Source organism: Naegleria fowleri, assembly GCF_008403515.1.
Source record: "Naegleria fowleri strain ATCC 30894 chromosome Unknown tig3, whole genome shotgun sequence".
Classification (NCBI taxonomy): domain Eukaryota; phylum Heterolobosea; class Eutetramitea; order Acrasida; family Naegleriidae; genus Naegleria; species Naegleria fowleri.
The window spans coordinates 369,626-384,803 of NW_025407935.1; the positions used below are offsets into that span (position 1 = coordinate 369,626).

At 38.0% G+C, this 15,178-nt stretch overlaps 8 protein-coding genes across 8 annotated transcripts; 5 read left to right on the forward strand and 3 right to left on the reverse strand.

Moving 5' to 3' along the window:
• Positions 1-41: 41 nt before the first annotated feature.
• FDP41_007490 (uncharacterized protein) lies at positions 42-347 on the reverse strand (the record flags this gene model as incomplete). The annotated part of the gene is made up of 1 exon (XM_044711241.1): positions 42-347. The coding sequence occupies one exon, from the start codon at positions 345-347 to the stop codon at positions 42-44; it is 306 nt and encodes a 101-aa protein (XP_044569026.1).
• Positions 348-471: 124 nt separating this feature from the next.
• On the reverse strand, positions 472-3,597 carry FDP41_007491 (uncharacterized protein; the record flags this gene model as incomplete). The annotated part of the gene is made up of 3 exons (XM_044711242.1): positions 472-890; positions 952-2,314; positions 2,377-3,597. The coding sequence occupies 3 exons, from the start codon at positions 3,595-3,597 to the stop codon at positions 472-474; spliced, it is 3,003 nt and encodes a 1,000-aa protein (XP_044569027.1).
• Positions 3,598-3,791: 194 nt separating this feature from the next.
• FDP41_007492 (uncharacterized protein) lies at positions 3,792-4,730 on the reverse strand (the record flags this gene model as incomplete). Its single annotated transcript, XM_044711243.1, has 2 exons — positions 3,792-4,243; positions 4,391-4,730. 2 exons carry the CDS (start codon positions 4,728-4,730, stop codon positions 3,792-3,794), a joined length of 792 nt encoding a protein of 263 aa, XP_044569028.1.
• Positions 4,731-5,738: 1,008 nt separating this feature from the next.
• On the forward strand, positions 5,739-8,072 carry FDP41_007493 (uncharacterized protein; the record flags this gene model as incomplete). The annotated part of the gene is made up of 1 exon (XM_044711244.1): positions 5,739-8,072. One exon carries the CDS (start codon positions 5,739-5,741, stop codon positions 8,070-8,072), a length of 2,334 nt encoding a protein of 777 aa, XP_044569029.1.
• Positions 8,073-8,331: 259 nt separating this feature from the next.
• Positions 8,332-10,704, forward strand: FDP41_007494 (uncharacterized protein; the record flags this gene model as incomplete). The annotated part of the gene is made up of 3 exons (XM_044711245.1): positions 8,332-8,920; positions 8,977-9,121; positions 9,183-10,704. The coding sequence occupies 3 exons, from the start codon at positions 8,332-8,334 to the stop codon at positions 10,702-10,704; spliced, it is 2,256 nt and encodes a 751-aa protein (XP_044569030.1).
• A 139-nt stretch (positions 10,705-10,843) lies between these two features.
• On the forward strand, positions 10,844-11,833 carry FDP41_007495 (uncharacterized protein; the record flags this gene model as incomplete). The annotated part of the gene is made up of 2 exons (XM_044711246.1): positions 10,844-11,163; positions 11,245-11,833. 2 exons carry the CDS (start codon positions 10,844-10,846, stop codon positions 11,831-11,833), a joined length of 909 nt encoding a protein of 302 aa, XP_044569031.1.
• Positions 11,834-12,471: 638 nt separating this feature from the next.
• Positions 12,472-13,719, forward strand: FDP41_007496 (uncharacterized protein; the record flags this gene model as incomplete). Its single annotated transcript, XM_044711247.1, has 3 exons — positions 12,472-12,823; positions 13,181-13,406; positions 13,524-13,719. 3 exons carry the CDS (start codon positions 12,472-12,474, stop codon positions 13,717-13,719), a joined length of 774 nt encoding a protein of 257 aa, XP_044569032.1.
• Positions 13,720-14,060: 341 nt separating this feature from the next.
• FDP41_007497 (uncharacterized protein) lies at positions 14,061-15,149 on the forward strand (the record flags this gene model as incomplete). Its single annotated transcript, XM_044711248.1, has 2 exons — positions 14,061-14,098; positions 14,243-15,149. The coding sequence occupies 2 exons, from the start codon at positions 14,061-14,063 to the stop codon at positions 15,147-15,149; spliced, it is 945 nt and encodes a 314-aa protein (XP_044569033.1).
• Positions 15,150-15,178: the final 29 nt, after the last annotated feature.

The following is a 15,178-nucleotide window of genomic DNA, read 5'->3' on the forward strand; positions in this document are numbered from 1 at the left end:
GACATCTTTCAAAAAAATCCAAGTCAAATAAACTCTTACGTTTATTTGAAAGTGTCCATAGCATTAGAAGACGTAGGATCATTGGCATTTTCAATATTTTCATGGGATTGTACAAAGTTAGTATTTGGTTGAAATCCAACTGTTACAGAATTCCTTTTGGGTGGAATAATCTCTGCTGGCCGACCCAAATCCAATGGTAGATTGAAACGAAAGTCATCAACCCCTTGCTGAAAGATTGGTTGAAGTGATGGAGGCGATTGCACACTCAAAGCTTGATCTAATGGAACACGAGAGGCAGGAGGAGGTGACAAGAGATTCACGACTCCTTCTGCCGCTGATGCTTCCATGGCATGAGAGCGAGATGAGCCTGGTTGACTCCTTCTGTGTGGTTTCTTTTTAGGCGTAGAAGAAGAAGCTGTTTCAGAGGAGAGATCTACCACTACTCGTTCTTGTTGGCGTTTCAAATAATTGCTAATGGTGTGCTTTTTTCTGAACGGCGGCATCATCTTCATAGTTAAAGGATTCGTTCAAGTAATCATCTGATTCGACTGAATACAACATATCATGCCATGTCACACCATTGATTTCTTCTAATTTTTCTAAATCTTTCACATGGGACTCAAGCTCTTCATAAATTTTCCCTTTAGGATGCAAAGTTTCGAGAAGCTTTTGTGTTTCGGATGATCTCTTATCTCTCAGGGTGAAAATTTCTAACAACTCCTGGTCAGAGGTAAAATACCGATATTGGTTCTCCTTCACAAGAGTGTTCTTAATTAATCCATCCTTAATCACTTGCCTTCGGTAAATGACCTCTTCTATAGTTCCAACGTTTACCAGTCTGTAAGTGACAACATTTTTGGTTTGTCCTACTCTGTAGGCACGATCCACAGCTATTATTGCAATAATATTCGTCATAAATGGATATATATTTGAGATCTAAAATGAACTTACCTTGTTGATCTGTTGCAGGATTCCAAGAGATGTCTAAAATGATGCATCTTGAGGCTCCTGTCAAGGTGAGGCCTACTCCACCAGCACCAGTGGTAAGCAGGAAACAACTATATGATGGATCTCTTTGAAATAATTCCACCCTTGATTGCCTCTCTTTCGTTGAGGATATAGTTCCATCAATTCTTAGAACCTTGAGCCTTAAATGCTCCCTGATCACTCTCTCAACGATATCAAGCATAGAAGTGTATTGAGAGAAGATCAACGTTCTATGCCCTGTCCTTTTGTGTTCTTTGAGTAGTTTTACCATCACTTTCAATTTTGAACTTTCAGCAATGAGTGTTTCGCAAGGAATGTCAGAAACATCAACCTGTTCTTCTCTTTCTTGAGATAAAAGGTTTTCAATATTTTCCTCGTCGTTTAGGCTCTCTTCATCATCAGAGTTGTCATCTATCTTGCCTAAAAATGTGTCTGCATTAGCATTCAATCTTGGATGATCACACATGATTCTAAGTGCAGATATTGCAGACAAAATACAAGCTCTGTCTGTATTTTTGCTCAAAATTTGTCTAACAATTTCAGATTTCAAATAATTAGTGTACAAGACTTCTTGAGCTTTGGTTAAATAGCACCACAAAACTAGCTCATTCTTTTGAGATATTTTAGCTTTTCCTGTTCCCTGTTTTTTGAGAATGCTTGACATTCCAACGTTGTGGTCACTTTCAAGCACTTGACTTTTTTGTCGTTTTAAAAAATATGGAGAAATTAAGGCTCTCAATTTTTGGCTAAGCTTGTTCCCCAAAATTTTCTGAGAATTACTGGCATCTCGCTTTCTTGACTTGACAATGTCAAGCTCAAAATTTTTCTTAAACTCACTCCTGTTTCCTAGAATGTTATCACCATAAAATATATAATCATAAATTGCCCACATTTCAACTAGCTTGTTCATTAAGGGCGTTCCAGTCAGACAAAATTTGGCCTTGCTCGTAACCTGTCTCAAATTCTTTGCAATGGCAGTCTTTTCATTCTTGATTTGATGAGCCTCATCAACAATGGTAACATCAAACTCTTGTTTGGCACATATTGATACAAATAGGCCAATCTTGGAAACAAGAGTTCTATAGGTGGTAATTAACACGCCTGAGTGTTTTTTGGTGTGGCTATGGAATGATTTAATCACATATTCAAATTCTGATTTTTGTAGAGCATGGAAGAGATACGGAGTTACAAGAGGTGCCCACTGCCGTAGTTCACTCATCCAAGTTTGCAGAACAGACAAAGGAGCTACCACTAAAAAACGCTTTCCAGCTTCAGCCGCTGCAATTCCAGATAAGAAAGTTGATAATTGTACAGTTTTTCCAAGACCCTGTATGATATTGGATGATGATCACTTCGCCGACTACAAGAACCAGTGTATCTATAACTTACCATTTCGTCAGCCAAAATTCCTCCTCTGTAAGTGCTTTCATTGTAACGTTGATTAAGCCATTTGATACCCTCTTTTTGAAAGCTGTAAAGTTTGTTATAAATTCTTCCTTCGAGCATAAAGTTCTGAAGGTAATACGTGGCGTCATCACCTTCATCATCAGTCTTCCAACCATTGGGCAACTCTGTTAGTTTTGGAGGATTTTTGATCAATCTTTTGTATTTGGATTTCAATTGAGCCGTGCTTTGTGTTTCTGATTGGTTAGCCTCTTCAAGCTCTATTAAGGCATTTACATCAATGTCGTCACTGTTAATGGATATCAAGTCAATTTCTTGAGACATGGAGGTTCCTTCAAACTCCTCATTATCTTCATCTTCAGTTTCATCCCCAGTTTCAATTTCCTCTTCATCTGTATGTACCTGGTGTATGACTGTTTCTTCTTCTTCCTCGACTTTGTCTTCAGATTCTTCAGCATCATCATCTACAATGAAATCTTCCAGATCCCTTTCCACAATACGTTTCTTTTGCTTAATTCGTTCTGTAATATTAGAACCAATCACAATGTGTTCATCTTCCGTTGTTGAGGAATCGTCTTTTTTCTGTTGTTGTTGTTTTTTGGAAGTTGTTTTTCTAGTCATTGTGTGGTTCTTAAGCTTGTTGGATATTGATGTACCACTACTGGTCTGTTTGTAATGAAGAATAGCTTGCAAATCTTTGGATGCCTCCTCATCGGAGGAGATGACTATTGCACTATTACTATTTTGACTGCTGCTGTTTTTTGAAGGTCTGTTAACATGACTCGTGAGTTGTTCTTCCTCTTCATCATTGTCGGTTTCGGAGTCAGATGAAATCATGGTACAAGTGGGAGGTGATGGAGCAATGCCTTGCTCTTTCTTCTTTCTATAACTCAAGAGGCTTTTCTGAATGGTTGGAACACCTCCTCCGTTAGAAGTTAAATTCTTCTTGTTCCTTTTTCGTTGTGGAGGTTTATCTTCATGCTCCGAAGCCTCGGATGATGATGGCGTCCCAAAGAAATCATCATCAAGTGTAGTGTCTTTTCGTCGTTTGTTTTGTGTGAGTGGATGTTTATTGCAACTACTACCGTTGTTGTTTTTGTTGTTGTGGTTGTTGGTGCTACTCTTATTAATCCGAGAAGGAGGAGTGGCATTTAGGACCACGTCTTCCTCATCCTCGGAAACATCAAACACAATTCTTGGAGTCATGATGTTCCATTGATGGCTGGAATGATGATGGTTCTATTTTTTTATGTTCAGAACAAAACAAAAATTTTCGTTCCTAATGCAACAAAAGAAATTTCATTAAATTCACATTGCCAGGTTCCAAATGTCACAAAAAGTGATGGTCAAATTTATTGCGTTAAGAAACAAAAACTGTTGTAAATACAATTTTTTTTACTTTATTTCCAATCTTGAATAACCTTTGTTTTGAACAACTCAATTGCTATTTCCTTCACTTGTTCCAAAGATTTGCCATACGTGTCAACATATACTGACTCTACTTGCTCGTTTGTTTTTTCATTGTGCTCCTTCAATTTTTGAAGAATTTCTGAAGTGCAAAGTTGGGCATTGATACGATCTTGAGCTTCTTCAGGTGTCAGGTTATTTCTTTTACACAATCTCTCAAGCCTATCTTTCATATTAGATACATCAATAATCCATACTTGATCAATACCATGTTGCCAATCTGCCTCAACCAACACTGCAGCCTCCATTAAACACACAACCTTGTAATTTTCTGTGGCCTTAGATACTGCTTTTTTTAATTCAATTTCAATGAGACGTCTAATTTCTGGCCAAACAATATCGGTCAATTTTTTCATTAATTTTGCATCTTTAAACACAATTCTTCCTAGAATAGTCATATTTTGTTGGGTATTAAATTTCATAAAACATTGATATTCATTTTCGATTATTCAGTTTTCACATTATTTTTTTTCAAAAATTTTAAAAGTTATTAACAACAAAATGATCACGAATTTTCAAAAGAATCACTCACCCAATACCCTCCTATTAATTTGCCTCGTTTGAGCATCCACAAGTACCGATGGATCCTCTCCCAATTTTTCTTTCACTAATGGTCCAAATTCTTCAATCACTTTATGATAACATGGAGTGTCGACTTCATAGGCTTTCCATCCGAGCTCATCCGTTGAAATGATATGAAAATGAATCAGCGGTACAGCATTTGAAATATGATCCACTTCGGAAGAGTCTTGTTGTTGGTTCTGCTGCAGCCTTTCATGCTCTGCTATACATTCTCTGAGATGATTCATGATGGTGGATTTGCCAGAGCAAATTCCTCCCGTGATTCCGATAGTTTTGATCTTCTTTTGCATTTTTTGAGTGATTGGGGAGCTTCGGCGACAATGTGAAACCACTCCTCCTATAAAGTCACGCTCTGCAAGGATCCCAATGATCCGTTTTTCTTGGAATAAACTGGTTAAATTTTTTAAGTGATTGGTGTCGAAATCATTCTTTGCTGAGAGAGATTGCACACTCAAACTTGATGTTCTTCATCGATGATCTGAATATAGTTTCTTCTTCATGTTCAACAGTTCTCAATATGCATTTCTGACCTGTATCGTGTCATAAGAGTCACATAGGTAGCGAAATGTTGCGACATTGATCTAGTTGGTAACTTTGTTCTTGCAACTCTTGTTGGGATTCATTCATCGTTAGAAAACTTATAATCGTCGTAGGAAATGAACATCTGTTTTCGTGTTTATGATTGCTGGATCAAGATTGACATTTTTTGAAGTGTAGCGATGGTTGGAAAGCTTTCTGGAATCAAGAAAATTGAAATGTGAACAAGAGAGCTCTCTTTTTTTAAGAATGGTAGGTAATCGGACTTTTTTGTATCTCAATGTATTTGGTCACTTTTTGTAATGACCATTGCATCCACTTTAATTATTCCCATTCATGTGTTTAATATGATTAATTAAGGATGTAGACACGATTAGCCTTTTGTGGCTTGCGCACTTCATCTATGCTCGCCGCTCAAAACAAGAGTAATTTTACATTTGTTTGACTTGCAACACCTAATTGAAATGGTTCAAGATTCTGCTTTCAAGAATGGAAAGTGCATGCAACTTTTTTGAGATTTCAGTTTCCTTCTTCTTGACTTGTCATTCCCAACAAATTGCCGTTCGCCATGACAAGCACATCAAGTGTCATCTTGTATATTCACCTCAAATGCTGTTCTTTACCCCTTTCATCATTCTCAATTTTCTCTTTAAAACTCGTGTTGAATTCTTCTCAATGTGATTCCAACAAAAGAAAACAAAAGAAACACAAGATCAATTTCTTTCCAAACTCAACCTCTTTCCTCTCTCAACATTCATACAATGTACTTGAATTCCCATTACCTGTGCAGTCATTTCATTGAGCTCAATGACGAAGATGACCATGATTTGTTGTTTTGTATGTCGAACTCTCCTAATGCTTCCACCGACGCCATCTCTCCACAAGATCAATCGGATGAAGAAGACCAGATGACACCTACCAAAGATCATCATTCAACTTTGGGCGTTTCCACCTCTTCAGAATTAAACATTGGAGAAGGTGATGATCGTTTCAATTTGTACGACCGAGACCATGAAGAAAAACCATCCTGGTACGAAGACTCATCCTCTCTCAAGGTTGTTGTTAGTTCCTACGACAACCACTACCACCACCACCACCACCACCAACACTCCCAACAACAATGCTGGAATATGGCTGAAGAGGAAGACTTTCTTGGTTTCTTTCCTGAAGAAAAAGACCATTTTGAAGAGAGAGCTACAATGCTTTCTTCTCACCATCCCTTAGTGCCACTCTTTCATGCTGGACACAGTTCCTACATGATGATGTTTCAACCAATGAGCAGCTTGGAATCTCAAACATCTCCAGCAACCACTTCCACAGCTACCACAGCAGCCCTCAATATGTTGTATGCTCCCTTTACGGAATGCTCGAGCGTTGAGAAGAAAACCAAAGGATCGATTGAGAAGAGTTGGACTCCTCCTCATCCTCTTTATGGAGCTCATTTGAATTTAGAGGAATGTGGATTGATGCTCTCTCCTCAACATGGAGCAACCACTTCATTCTTCTCTACCACCAATAACAAGCACCACAACAACAACAACAACACCAACAACTCTAGTACTTTGGTGGTGAGAGATGGATCTCAAACCGCTGCCTGCAAACATGGTTCAGTTGCCTCTTCTACCACCACAATTAGCGACAACAACAATCATAATGGTAACCTCATCACTACGAGCAGTTATGATGTGACCACAGGTTCTTCTGAAGTGAAAGAATCTATGGTGAATACGAATCCAATCGGATTGACTTCTTCTTTCCTAGCTTCATCAAACTCTCCATCCTCTCCAACCAAGTATGATATTGCGACAGAGAGTACCTTCTCCAAGAGTGCTCTCGACGGAAGTAGCACAGAAGGAGAACCTTACTCTCCTCCTTGTATCAATACCATATCCATAAAAGGTCAAAACTCTAAGAAGATCATCTCCACCTCTCCTAAGAGAAAACGAGATGTAACTCGTGATTCTGAAACCGATTCGAGTACTGAGGAGGAAGAGAAAGAAGATTCTCTCAAGTTGGTCATTGACGATGATGAGAACAAGAAATCCATTGCTACTTGTGCACAGTCTTCGAACAAGAAGGTAGGACAGCATGGTCGTTCAAAACAAGTTAAAAACACTCAACCACACACAAAGAAACTTCGAAAAAAGAAGAAATCACATCCATCTCAACATGTTGCACAGCAAACATCCTCCTCCTCCTCCTCCTCCTCAACTTCTCAAAATCATCCCATTTCCATTCACACCAAAAAATACACCCTCAAAGAGATTGAGGAATTCAACACTTCCAATCAAGCACAGGTTTACTTCTCCACTCTCAATTTGGCTGTTTTTGGCAAAGAAATTCCAAATCATCCTCACTTGAAAATCGAACTCGACATGCCATGGCCAGACAACTATGTGAAACCATCCGTTTACAACAAGCAAGGTCAATGGGCTAAGGATGATACCTATCTCGCAAAATTTAAGGTCATTGTTACATCTAGTCAGGGAATGAATCAACCTTTGGATGTGATGAACATAAGATTGTTAGTGGTAACTCAGAAAAACACTGACAAACCAGACGGTCATTCTCTCAAGGTCAATCTTTTGGCAGGTTCAAAATCTATAAAGGGCTCACCTGACATGTATTACTTGGATAAGGATCCCAATGGTAAGCCTCTTTTGAACGTGATTGGAATTGAACAACCTGAAGAAGGAAAAATCATGTTCACGTGCCAGGTGTCCTCGTCCAACAACGCTCTATGGAAGAATAAGTATGCAGAGTACAAGTTGGTGGTATTCGATTCGAGTAACTTACTGGCTCACTATGGATATTTGTCGGATGGTTTTAAGGTTGCAAAAACACCAAAAATTCGAAAAGATAGTCCAATTAAAGAGAATCCATTGAGAGAGAGCACTCAAACAGAATCCACTTCAGCAAGCGAGGACACGACAAGCTCGAATGGAGGAATTGCCACTTGCGAGAAGGACCATCTTGACTCTGTCTTTGTCCAAGAGAGAGGTAAAAAGAAGAAGAAGCTCAAAATTTCAGAACCTACCATTGTCTATCAAGATGGAAAGAAGTACAAGATTACAGTTGAGCATGTTGAGGAATAAAAACAATGTAATTTTAAAACTTCATGACCTTATAGTTGCTTGCGAAATTGCTAATGGTTAGAAAGCCTGGAATCATGATTTTCATTTCAAGGTTTGCGAATTTTTATTATTATAACTGCTGTACATATTAAGAGGAAAAGGAAATAGACGGAACAATCACCATCCTCATCTATTCGAAAATGAAGAGATTATATTCTCTAAGTATTTTTGCCTGGCCCGCCAATTCTTGATTTACAATTTAATGATGACACATGAAAAAATGTTGAAGAAGAGAAATAGCAACTCGTCCTTGATCAACAACAACAACAATAATAATAGAGAGAAGGATGATCAAATTGGATCGGAAGTGGATGTGGCTCAATCGCCAAGTGGTGGTCTTTCAAGAAAGACTCTCCAAACGATCGAGAGAATGTCGCAAGTCTCAACGAATCAATCCCGATCATCTTCTTTATCATCATCTCGAAGGATGAGCTCCTCCGACAACAATCTGGAGAGTTCCTCTAGCAACAACACATCATCCAATAACTCTCCTCAAGAGGAGGGTTCTTCTTCATCATTAAAATTGAAAAAGCCAAGCACTCCTTCTCGGAAATCATCATACAATTCTGCATCAGGCACAAACGACAAGTTGAATACATTCATGAAATATTTAGAAGATGTTGATAAACAAAGTGTTGTGTCGTACACTTCAGAACTTTCGCAATCGTCACAACAAACAAAAACAATGGCTGTTCCTCCTTCACCTTCTCATTCCTATATTTCCACAAATTCCTCTGCCTCTAAAACATTAAATTTGAATAATTCAATGGATTTTGATGATGCATCTCCACAAAATTCCAATCCAACAGGTAGGCTTTTTTCCAAAATATTGAATGCATCTTTTAATTATCTTGTTCTGAACTAGCTGTTGCCGCTTCATTGTACGATGGCGTTAAATCCAAGATGAATGCCTTAAAGAATAAGGTCGCCGAAAAGGATAAGAGAATTTTGATGCTTGAAGAAAAAATTGCCAAGCTGAAAGAGACTGTCAATAACGCAGAAAAGATATTGTACGTATGATGATTCGTTTGAAAATTCCAAATATTAACCCCTTATGAATTGTTTCATCAGTTCTGCACAAGAGAAACAAAAATTACAAGAACAGCAAAAAGAGTTTGAAATAACATTTGCAAAACAAGTCAAGTTAATTGAAAAACTTGTGAAAGAAAAAGAAGCTCTCAATTCCAAGTGTACTGAACTTTGCAAAGATGCCAAAGTGATTGACGAAAAATATGAAATGAAAATCAACCTTTTGCAAGAGAAGTATGAGGCTGACCTAAAGCGAGCCAAAGAAAATTGGGAAGCCACTGAAAAAGTGAGACGCACAACATGGATGGCAGAGAAGGAAAAGAAATTGAAAGAGTCACTCGTAAAGGATATGGAGCCTGAAATTCAGAAAATTTTACTCTCTCACAAACAAGAAAAGGCAAAACTTGAAGACTTTTACCAAAATGAAATGAGAAAACAAAAGGTGGATTTATTGAAGCAAGCTGATTTAAGAATGGAAGAATTGAAAGAAAAATTCAAGAGAGAATTGGACGCTGCCTTAGAGAAGACACGTCATGAAAATTATACCGAAGTCGAACAACAAAAGCTTCGAAGAAACAAAGAGCTTGAAGAAATTGAAGCACGCTATAATCTGCAAGTGAAACAGGAGAGAGATCGAGCAGAGAAATTACTCATGGAAGAACGAAAGCTATATCAAGAAAACCTTGAAAAGATCAAAGCTCGAGAACGAGAACTCGAAGACAAACACAAGGATGAGGTGGAGAAAATTCACAAAGACTATGAAAAGAGGCAGCAAGAAGATATCAACACACTTAAGGCCAAATGGGAAATTGAGAAGGAACAGTGGCAAAATAATTTCATTCAAAAGTGTCAAACAGATTTCAAGGAAAAACAAAAGCAGCTTCGTGAAAAGATGAACACTCAACTCGAGGAACAAGTGAATGAAATTACAGCCAAACTTCAGGATGACTTCTTTGAACAAAAACAAAAACTCCAAATGGACTATGAAAAGAGAATGTCAAAGTTGCGAACAGAATGCGATGCAGAAGTGAATCGTGTGAAAGATGAATGCAATGAGTGGAAGGACAAGTACATGAATTCTGTCAAGTCAGTGAGCACTCTTGAAACCAAACTCAAAGAAAAGGAGCAAACGATCCTAGAGTTCCAAACTCGAATGGAAGAGCAAGAGAATACCATTTCCACACTCAAAAAGAAGATGAGCAAAAAGGAGGAAGATCTCTCATTGACCATGAAAGACATTCGTGAAGAGTTGGAATCCAAGATGAAACAATTACAGAATCAACTCGAGGATGGACAAGCTGAAAGAACTGCTCTCGAAGAAACCATTCAACGACTCGAGAAGGAACACAAAGAAGAAATGGATTCACTCCTCGATCAAAAGAATACAGAAATGGAAGCTCTCATGACCAACATCAAACAAGTCATTTCCAAGAAGGATGCCCAATTGCAAGACCTCTCGGAGAAACTCTCTTTCTCTGAACAGAAGTTACGACAAACTGAATCTCTTCTTGCCAAGCAACGACAAGAGTTGATCGAAGACGACGATGATGATTTTGATTTGTAATGATTTACTATAATTACATCATCATTTAAACATCATGCAATGGAATGTAATCATGATTGAGGTGTTGGAAAGGCTTAACATGTTCAATTTGAGCGGTTTTTTCAAATAATAATTCTACAAAAAAAACAACTTTTTTAAGATGGCAGGAAAGAGAAAGAGAGCAGCCGCTGTCGTTGAAGAGAATGACGAAGAATGCGGTGGTGTTGGAGAGGAGGAAAGCAAAAACACTCAGGAGAGCACTAAGGAAGAACAGAACTCTGAGAAAGAGGAGGAGGCTTCTCCAAAACCAAAAGAGAAGAAGAAAACGACAAAGAAGAAAGAAACAACGAAGAAGGCTTCATCATCATCGACGGCAGGCAAGAAGTCAACTGCAGCGCCAAAGAAAGGTTCAAAACCTGTCATTAAATCAGAGTCGGAAGCAAGAAATATGATCCTAGAGTATATGAAGGCTCAAAACAGGTAGGTCATGTAGTCTTTGTTGCATGTCAAACAAACGGTTCATGCTGCTATTCATTCATGTTGAATGAACCTGATGAAAAGGCCTTACTCCCTCCAGCAAGTCATTGATAATTTGGGTGGTCAAATCAAAAAAGCAATGGCCACAAAGTGTATTGACAAACTCGAATCAGACGGGGAGCTGATATTAAAAGCGAATGGAAAGCAGAAACTTTGGTATCGAAATCAAGCCGATCTCGAGGTGTTATCTAAGGACGAGCTCAAGGAAATTGATAATGAAATTAAGGAAATACAGAAAGATCTTGCTGCTGTCAAGTCCGAAAATCAAAAACTCTCCTCTGAGTTGGCCAGAATCCAGAAAGCTCCTACCACAGAGCAGCTTGAAACCATTGTCGAAAAGCAACGTGAGGAGCTTGCTTCAAAAAAGCAAAAACTTGAAAAACTTGAGAGTGGATCTATTCAACTGGTGTCTCCTGATGAAAAGAAGAAGGCCCTCACCGAGCTTGAGAAGTATTTAAAGGAATGGAAAAAGCGGAAGAATCTTGCGATGAGCATTTTCGATACCTGTTCAGAAAATTGTGAGACCAAACCTTCGGAATTGATGGAAGAAATTGGAATGGACACTGATGAGAGTGTAGGAGTGGATATGAAGAATATGGGACGTCTTTACTGAGAGAGCCTGGTCTCGTTTGCAATTCGGAAACGCTTGTTTGTGAACTTGGGGATTTCCATCATCTCTCTGAATTCATTCCACAATCCGTACAACGTTCATATTGGGCAAGCAACCACAAACGCAACAAACGCTTGCCTCTTCTCTACTTAAATGAATTTCAAAGTCAATCAACTTGTCAATACAAATTTGCTTCCTACCTCAATACTTTTTTCTCCGTGCCTTTTTTTAGAGATGCTATTTCTGAGAATGAAAAGTTAATTTTCGCGACCGATCATCTTCGGAACGAAGAAGGTTCCAGAGAGAGAGTCTCAAACCTGCCTTGGAGCAGGCTCACTCGTGGAGCAGTCACGACTCAAAATTACTTGATTCAAAAAAGTAACATCATTCCTCTAGCTTGGTCATTCCTTTTGTGAGTGCCATCATCAACTTAACGACATCATCGAGAGCATCTCTGTTAGTGCCCAACAACCCTGCCTTCTTCTTCTTTTTGATTTTATTTGAAATCAACGGAATATTCATCATCAACGCTCATCATCATCATCACCGAACTACCTTCGTTCCTCTCTAACAACAACAACAACAACATCATCATGATGATGATTGATCTGAATATAGCCTTTTCTCAATTAACCACCACGATGCAAAAGAATGTCCACCCATCGTGGACCGAAGACTACTCCATTTGTTTGGTAACCTTCCTCAACTCGATTCTCTTCCATACCATGATTTATTTGGTTCTCTCTCCATTACTCTCTCGACACTTTAAATCGTATCGGGAAGGTGATGAGGAAACGAAAATTGAGTGGAATTCTCGAGTGGTGAGTAATGTACACGCCATTCTTTATGTCTTGCTGAGTTGCTATTCCATCTTTGTAGAGAATGCGTTTCCTAACTTGTCCATTGATGAAGCTACAAAGATGTCTCGAGTGGCTGTTCTCTATGCAGGTGGATACTTTTTCTATGATTTGATACTAATTATTAGATATCCGAGTAAGTATGAATCTGTTGAATGAATCTGTTGAATGAATCGTTCATTGTGGATGATGACTCTTTTGAATGAATCAAATGTGGAATTTCAAAATGTAATGCTGGAACTGTGTGTGCAATCCATCGTTTCGATGGACATGTCGAATTACCTCACCCAACAATCATTCACAACAAATCACAATGTGTATGTGTGGTTCGAAATGTATAAATGATGACTTGAATACTATTGTGCGTGCATGAATGCATCCTTCATGATGTGATTCTTCACTATAACACCTCACTTCACGTGAATTCAAATTTGGATGTTCACCACGGACAATATATTTTATTCCGCTCCTCCTTTTCGGATAATTATTACAGAGCTTGGAGGTATTGCCATGCTATTCCACCACGGTTTTGTCTTGGTTGGAATTATTTGTATTTGGTTTTGTGACAAGTATTGGGTAGTTTTGTGTTATTACTCAATTCTTGAAGTGTCAACACCTTTTGTGAATGGAAGGTGGTTCTTGATGTGTTGTGGATTGAAGGATTCTGTGTATTATTGGATGAATAATTTATTGGTATGGCTTGTTTTTGGATTGTGCAGGTGAGTAGAATTTTGTACATGACATGATTCAATAATCCTTGCTCCTCAATGTCATGTGTGTGTTTCCCATTTCGTTTCATATTCATGTGAAAAATTCGTTAATTCTTCTTACATCAGAATGCCATTTGTCATCTTCGGTCCATACTTGATTTATGTCAACAACACGAGAATGTTTGCACATAACACCTTCTTTGCTATTTTCCTCTATATTCAAATTGCAAATATTAGTATTTTGAATATTTACTGGTATAGCCTCATGTCCAAGAAACTTGTTCAAACTGCGTCTTCCATGTTAAAAGGAAAGAAGGAATAAGATTTTGAGAATGGATGTAAATAATTTTTGTTGTTCGAGAGTAAATGATAATAACAATTAATTTTTTCGAATATTCTAATGAAATCATAAAATCATTCATGAATTAAAAGGAAGACATGCTAATGATCCTACTGATAATTATTGATATTTAAACAATTTCATAATTTAAGGACTTTAAGAGACTTTTTGACCAATGCCATTCCTTTTTGCCATTTACAAATTTGTTTCAACTCTTTTTTTTGAACGAACCTTAAAGTGTCACGTGTCCTTCCCTTTTTGAACTAAAATCACAACTTGCTTCTCATCATCACCCACTACTTTTCAGTCTTTCTTAAAAGAAAATGAGCAAACAGCATCAAGACAACCGAAAGGCCAACATGTAAGTACTCTAAGAGAGGATCCCTTCTTTCAAACTCCATCACATTCATTGTGACTGTGCTTGGATTGCTCATTCTCATCAAATGATGAATCCAACTCATGATGAATTCTCATGCGTGTTATGGAATTTTGTAAATATTCGTAGTTGCACTGCTTGTGTCTATGGAGTGTCCATTCTCTTCTCAATATCGTTCGCCATATGGGGACTTTTCATTTACTCGAACATTCTCTATCCAAGAGTTCCATTTGACACGATTCGTTGTTATGGTTCAACCATTGTGAAATTGTTGCTGGTGGTGACCGTTATGGAATTTATTGGAATTTTGTTTGGAACTCTGGCCATGTGTTCTGGTTTTCTTGAAGTTTGTTATAGTGCCTTCTCTGCCTCTAGATCTTACAAATTTGTGAGTCAAATGTCACCTGCCATGGACGATGAAGGTTATGCTGTGTTGAGTGAAAATTGGATTCAAGAAACTTCTCCAAACTTGTTTGAAAATGCACCTTTTGATATGGATGGAGCGCGAGGTGTTCAAATGAAGTCCAGTGTGGATCGAAGAAATATTGGAAATGCATCGAACCTGAATGCAACACTTGTCACTAATCAAGAAATGAAAACCACTGATGAAATGCGAAATGACTCTTCACAACTCGTGCAAAGCAATGGAGAAATTGTTGTCACTCATCATACACTTCCAACTAGAAAAGAGCAACATATCAAGCAACACTATGAATATCACTACGAAGAAACTAGTAGACGTTCCTGTTGTTCCAACTTTTTCAGAATTGGTGATTGTTTCACTCTTTCCTTTTTAAGAAACATCTGTCAATTGACAAAATCTGTGAATGGAATGGCCATCACTGCCTTACTCATTGTCATGGCATTCTATGTCTTTGAAAGTCGTTGTAACACCGACTATGACAGAATGTACACTTTAGTGAAACCATTTTTGATTGCCCAATTCGTGTATTGTGTCATTTCAACTTTGGCCACTTTAATTATCACCTGTGGACCTTTCTTGTTTCATATTTTGGTCCTAATTGTATCCTTGTAAATTAGAAAAATAAAATTTGAATTCTTTAG